We start from the raw sequence: 5,726 nt of genomic DNA, 5'->3' as shown, positions 1-5,726 counted from the left end.
GTCCCGGTCTACAGCTCAGCCCCTCGGTGCGCCTTAGGGACCAGCAGCTCAGGGAGATGGGCGCAACGCCGCGGGGGAAAGGGCTTCTCTGCCACTGGGCCGGGGCCGGGCTGGGAGCAGGTGACTGGCCCCGAGGCGCTGGTGGCTGCGCCATCAGGGCTGGGAAAGAGCCCAGCGGGGTAGGCCGAGCGCCCTGGCAGGCCGGCGGGGCATCCATCCACTCTGCCCCGCCGGTGTGTCCCGCTCGGCCCTGGCTGGGGTGTGCTTGGCCTGGGGGTCTCTCTCCCTTGCCAGGCCGGATCGGATTGAGGACTCCCGGAGGGAGGCTGGCCCCGCAGCCTTGCCTGGCCGCGGGGTGACAGGGGCTGAGTGGGGGCGGACAGCAGCGATTTGCACCCAGGCTCCGGCTATCCTGGCCTCTGGGAAGGGGGTGCCCTACACCCTGCACCGCTCCTTTTCTTTGCTTGCAGCTTTTTGGGGGAAAAAGGAGGCTCCTTCAGGCCGCGATGCGCCGGCGGGTGGGCGAACAGACGTGCTGACTTGACTGCCCGCTGCTTCTCCCACGCTGCTTAATGCGGGGTACAAGGGAGGTGGGGCTTCTGTGCGCGTCTCATGCCCCCCGTGTCCGCCCTGTTCTCTAACAACTCCCCTCCCCCACATTGCCGGGGTAAAGTACATTGTCCCCCCTCCCCTGGGCCTGGCCCTTGTGCTGGGGCGGGCGCTAGTCCCACTATAACGCCCAGTGCGTGGGGGAAGAGAGGGGCCGCGGGGAGCACCTCGTCCCTGGTCCCGGCTCTCAGGAGACGTGCTGGTGAACCTGTGGCCTAAAGGGGAGGAGGCCGGCGGGCTCGGGTCAAGGCTGGGGCAAGTCAGCCCGCAGCGCCCGTGGGCATCCGGAGCGTCGGTGCTCTCGGGCGTGCTCACGGGAGCCTCCCGCTGCAGTCCTCCCCGGGGCCCGGGCCTGCCTCCCTCCGCCTGGGGTGCACTGCACTGCGGCGGGGAACACCCCTTGATGCCTCTAAATCAGGGAGGCCGCTTCGTAGCCCCCGGCCCCGGGGGTCCAGGGGCAATGGGGACGCAGGGCCTGCCTGGCACCCACGTACGCGCGGGGAGCCGGGGCCAATTGTGACGCCACAGCCGCCGCCTGTGATGTCACAATCGACCTCAGCTCCCTGATGTCGCTTTTTGCCCTGGGCCGTGTCGCTTCCCAAGGAGCGGGGCCGGGGCTGCTCGACGGGAAGAGCTGCAGGCCCTTCTCACCCCGGGGCTGTGGGCTGCCCCAGCAACCCCTGGGGGGGGGGGGGGTATCCCGCCTGGCGAGGCCAAGGAGTGGGGCAAGGCAGCGTCCCCACTCCTCTAGGTCCAAGCCGCGCCCCCGTCTGAGCCCGGCCCTGGCAGGAGATGCTAAACCCCCTTTCCCGGTTGGGACGGGTTTGCAGCATCCCCTTTCCCGGCTGGGACAGCAGCAGCAATGCCCGCTCCCGCAGGGGTGCTGCAAACCCGACCCGCCCTATCCCGCCCGGGCTTGGGGCGCAGAAAATGTGCGCAGGGCGATTTTCAAAGCCCGCGATTTCCTCCCTGCTGCCCGGGGCGACTCCTTCTGGGAGAGCGGCGGGGCCCCGCGGGCCAGAACCCGCCTCCACGCTCGGGGGAAAGGCCCGGGGGTCGCGCTTTGCAGGCCTGGAAAGGGAGGAACAAGCCATTCCCGAGGGGCCGAAGCGGGGCGCCCCGGGCCTATATGGGCTCCCCCGCCCTGTCTATGAGCGCCCGCTGGGGATCGCCGCAGAGAAACAGGAGCCCCGGGGGGATCCCCGCAGGGCGAGACCGCAAATGCCCGCCCCAGCGGCAGGGCCCCCGCAGTCGCTACGGACCGTCCTATGCCCGCGGGCATCTTGTTCAGACCCAGCCGCCCCCAGCTCCGTGCGGGGTTGGCGCCCTGGGAGCAACTGGCCCTTTTGATCTCTTATCGCGGAGCAGAGGTGCGGGCCGGGCCCCGGGGACCGTGTCACTGTTTTCCCGGGAGGCACCCGCACACCTCGGCGGGTGCCCCCGGCTCTGGAGAGAGCTGCGGGGCGCCAAGCTGCTCCTGCGGTGTGCACATGTGTCCCCTCCCCTCCCAGCCCCAGCCGGGCCCGGGGCAGCTGTGCAGGAGAAAACTCCAATTCCCTGCTACAAAGGAGCTCCCCAACCCCGCTGCGAGATGCTCCGGCTTTGGGCACTGCCGCTGGCTCCTTCCCTTGCTCGAGCTCAAACAACCGGGCGCAGAAGCAGGACAACAACCCGCGCCTGCGTGCACGGGGTGTATTCCCGCGTGCTCCGGGCTTAGGTGGGGTTTTCGCCACGTGAAACAAGCAGATCCAGGCTGGCCAGATCCACCCAGGCCCGGCCCGCCACGCCGGCCGCAGACAGAGCCCGATCCCGGAGCCCAGCCCGGGCGGCGCGAACACACGTGCGCACAGACTCGGGGCAGGGCGGCGCTGCCCATCCTCGGCCCGGGAGCAGGTACGGAGCCGGGGGAGGCGGGATGGGCCCGGCGGCCGCCGGGCCGGGACAGCCCCCCGCAGCCGGCCCCGCTTTGTTGCCCCAAGTCCGGCCCGGCCCATGGGTCCCTCCGCTTTGTTTCCCGGCTCCAGGGCACGGATCTGCAGCCTCCCCGGGCCCTTCCCAGCTCCCAAGACCATTTCAATGAGCCTGGACCCACCTACTTCCCTCCTAAGCTTCCTCCCGGCCCGGCCCAGCACGGAGCGATCGGCTCCAGTGGCAGGCACAGCCCCAGCTTCCCCGGGGCTGGGGGCGGGCAGGGCGGCTGCAGGCGCGGGGCCTGGGGACAGAGCTCGCCGGACCCGGGAGAAAATAAAATAGCTGCAGGCTCAATTTTTCCTGACAGACGCAGAGATTCCCCCCGGGCTCGGCTGGGACCGCCGCTCTCCTCCCAGGCAGCTGGGGAAACCCCGGGCTCCCCGCCCCTGCCCGCAACAGGAGTCTCTCCTCGGTGTCTGGCACCATCCCCCGAGCACGGCCTGCCCCCAGGCTCGGGGCAGCGCGGGGATCGGCCTCGTCTTAGATTCAGAAACAGCCCCCCCCTCTCTCAGCGCCTTATTTCTGCAGCTGTGGATGGAGCCGGGACCCGGGGTGTCGCCAGCACCTAGGGACGGACTCCGGCTCTGCAAACACAAGAGCAATCGGAGATTATGTTTCCATTGGGTGCCCCCCCTCCCCACTCCCCTTGCTTCATTGCTGCAGGATCTGGACGCTGGCCGGGGGGGGGGGGGGGGCGACACGTTTCCCCCCATCGGGACATTTCCTACAAGGCTGAAACCACTGTAACAACGCGCCGGGACCGGGAAACAATTCACCTTCGTGCCGATCCCGCAAAAAGAGAGAGATGGAGTTTGGTTTTGCTCCGGCGCAGCAAAGCGAGCGGCTGTCTGCTCCCCCTGGCGCGGGGTAAGTGCCCGCGGCTTCGCTCCCCCTTGCAGAGCAAACGCAGCGCGGGAGCCTCCTCGGATCGCGGCTGGCCCGTGCGACCGGGAACGACAGCCTGCGAGCGGCCGCGGCGCGGGGGAGTCCCGAACCCCGGCTCCAGGGCAGTTCGGGCAGACGGGACTTAGCCCGCGTTAGCGGCGCTCCGGCCCGAGAGCTTCCCCCGTGTGTCACCTAAGGACCCCGGCGCGACACGTGTCCGAGACTCGTCCCCGAGTCGGAGAACCGCGGGCTCAGCCCCGCGGGGCCCAGCGGCGCCGTCTTACCTGCGGCGGCGCGGGCGGGGACGCTCCGGGACGGGCTGGGCTCCATGACACGGATCTGTGTGGACAAGGAAAGGAGCCGTCAAGGGGAGCGGGGCCGCTGCTCCGCAGCCTGGTAGGAAGCCTCAGGTTTGTCCCGGGCTCGGGCAGCCAAGCCAGCCGCTCTCGGGAGGGCCCGAGCAGCCCGGACCGGCCCTGTCCAAGAAGGAAACGCGCAGGAGAAACTCTCGGAGAAGCAGCGGTTTCACCGAACAGCTCCGCGGGCACCGGGCACCGGCAGGGCAGACACGAGCGAGCTCCGCGGGCGGCCGCTGGGACAAGGACCCACACACGGAGCACGGGCACCGAGCGGGCAAGTAGCAATGTCTGTGATGATGACTGCCCCGTGCTTCTCCGCACCACCGTTATCCTAACATCACTGCCACTGTTACCACTCTAGTGCCATTATTAGCATCGTCAGCAACATTTGCTGGCATTAGTATTACTGATATTATTATCACCATTACTATTACTATCACCATCATGATTATTGCTATCCTTATTACTATCATCATTATCATCAGCAGTATTGATATCCTTATTATGACTTTACTATTATCATTACCATCACCATCATGATTATTGCTATCCTTATTTTACTATTAATATCATTACGATCATCATCATTAGTACTGCTATCCTTATTATTACGATTGCTGTTATTACTATCACCATCATTATTATTGCTGTCATTATTAATATAATCATTGTTATCGTCATTAGTATTAATACCCTTAATATTACTTTATTACGATCACCATTATTATTATTATAGCATTATTATTATTGTCATCAGTACTGCTATCGCTATTATTAGTTATTATCATTACTATCATCAACAGTATTGCTACCCTTATTATTACTATTACGATTATCATTACTGTTACTATCACCATCATTACTATTGCTATCCTTATCAGTACTATAATTAGTATCGCTATCATTACTATTAGTAGCACCATCATTATTATTGCTATTATTATTACTGTCATTATTATTATCATTACTATCATCAGCATTGCTATAATTTTTGTTACTGTTGCTATTATCATCATTATTGCTATCATCATTCCAGTTACAACTACTGTTGTTATCATTATTACGACTATTGCCATCATTATTGCCATCATTATTACTCTTATTATTATCATCGCTGTTATCATCATCATTATTATTACTATTGCCATCATTATTACTCTTATTATTATCATCGCTGTTATCATCATTATTATTATTATGACTATTGCCACCATTATTTGCTATCGTTATCATCATCATCATCATTATTATTATTATTACTATTATTGTTGTTATCATTATTGCTATCACCACCCCCATTATTGTTATCCTTATTATAACTATTATTATTGCTCTCGTTATCACGACGATTCCCGTTCCTATTATTGCTATCATTACTGCTATTCCTGTGATCAGGACTGTCATTGCTCTCATCCTCACCATCACTGCTGTTTTCTTTTCCAGCCCAGGAGGGAGCCCGGGACGCCCGCAGCCCGCCGGGCTCTCAGCCCAGGACGGCTCGCGGGGGCGGCGGCACCATCCCGCTTTGCTTGCCCCCTGGACGGCGACGCCGCTCGCACAAGCCCTCGGGGCACGGCTGTGCGGCCTGTGATCAGGACTGTCATTGCTCTCATCCTCACCATCACTGCTGTTTTCTTTTCCAGCCCAGGAGGGAGCCCGGGACGCCCGCAGCCCGCCGGGCTCTCAGCCCAGGACGGCTCGCGGGGGCGGCGGCACCATCCCGCTTTGCTTGCCCCCTGGACGGCGACGCCGCTCGCACAAGCCCTCGGGGCACGGCTGTGCGGGCAGCGCCGCGCCTTCCCTCCCCGGCTCCGGCCGCTTCGCTCCTTCCACTTCTAGCCACGAGCCGCCCGGCGCCGGGCGCTGCCCGGGGCGCCGCGGGGCCGGTTCTCGCCCCTCTTC

General features: G+C 62.2%; 1 protein-coding gene and 1 pseudogene across 1 annotated transcript in view; one reads left to right on the top strand and one right to left on the bottom strand.

Annotated features, from left to right (window-relative positions):
* The window catches only part of PITX1 (paired like homeodomain 1), a 15,608-nt gene that overhangs the window by 9,481 nt on the left and 401 nt on the right, over positions 1–5,726 (bottom strand). The window contains 3 exon segments of the mRNA XM_025196016.1: positions 3,750–3,828; positions 3,831–3,908; positions 5,668–5,704. Coding sequence (XP_025051801.1) covers positions 3,750–3,828; positions 3,831–3,908; positions 5,668–5,704 — 194 coding nt within the window.
* LOC112549154 lies at positions 1,176–2,346 on the top strand (annotated as a pseudogene).

Source organism: Alligator sinensis, unplaced genomic scaffold, assembly GCF_000455745.1.
Source record: "Alligator sinensis unplaced genomic scaffold, ASM45574v1 scaffold111_1, whole genome shotgun sequence".
Taxonomy (NCBI): domain Eukaryota; kingdom Metazoa; phylum Chordata; order Crocodylia; family Alligatoridae; genus Alligator; species Alligator sinensis.
Note: the sequence above shows the minus strand (reverse complement) of the source record. Positions and strands in the feature narration are given on the sequence as shown.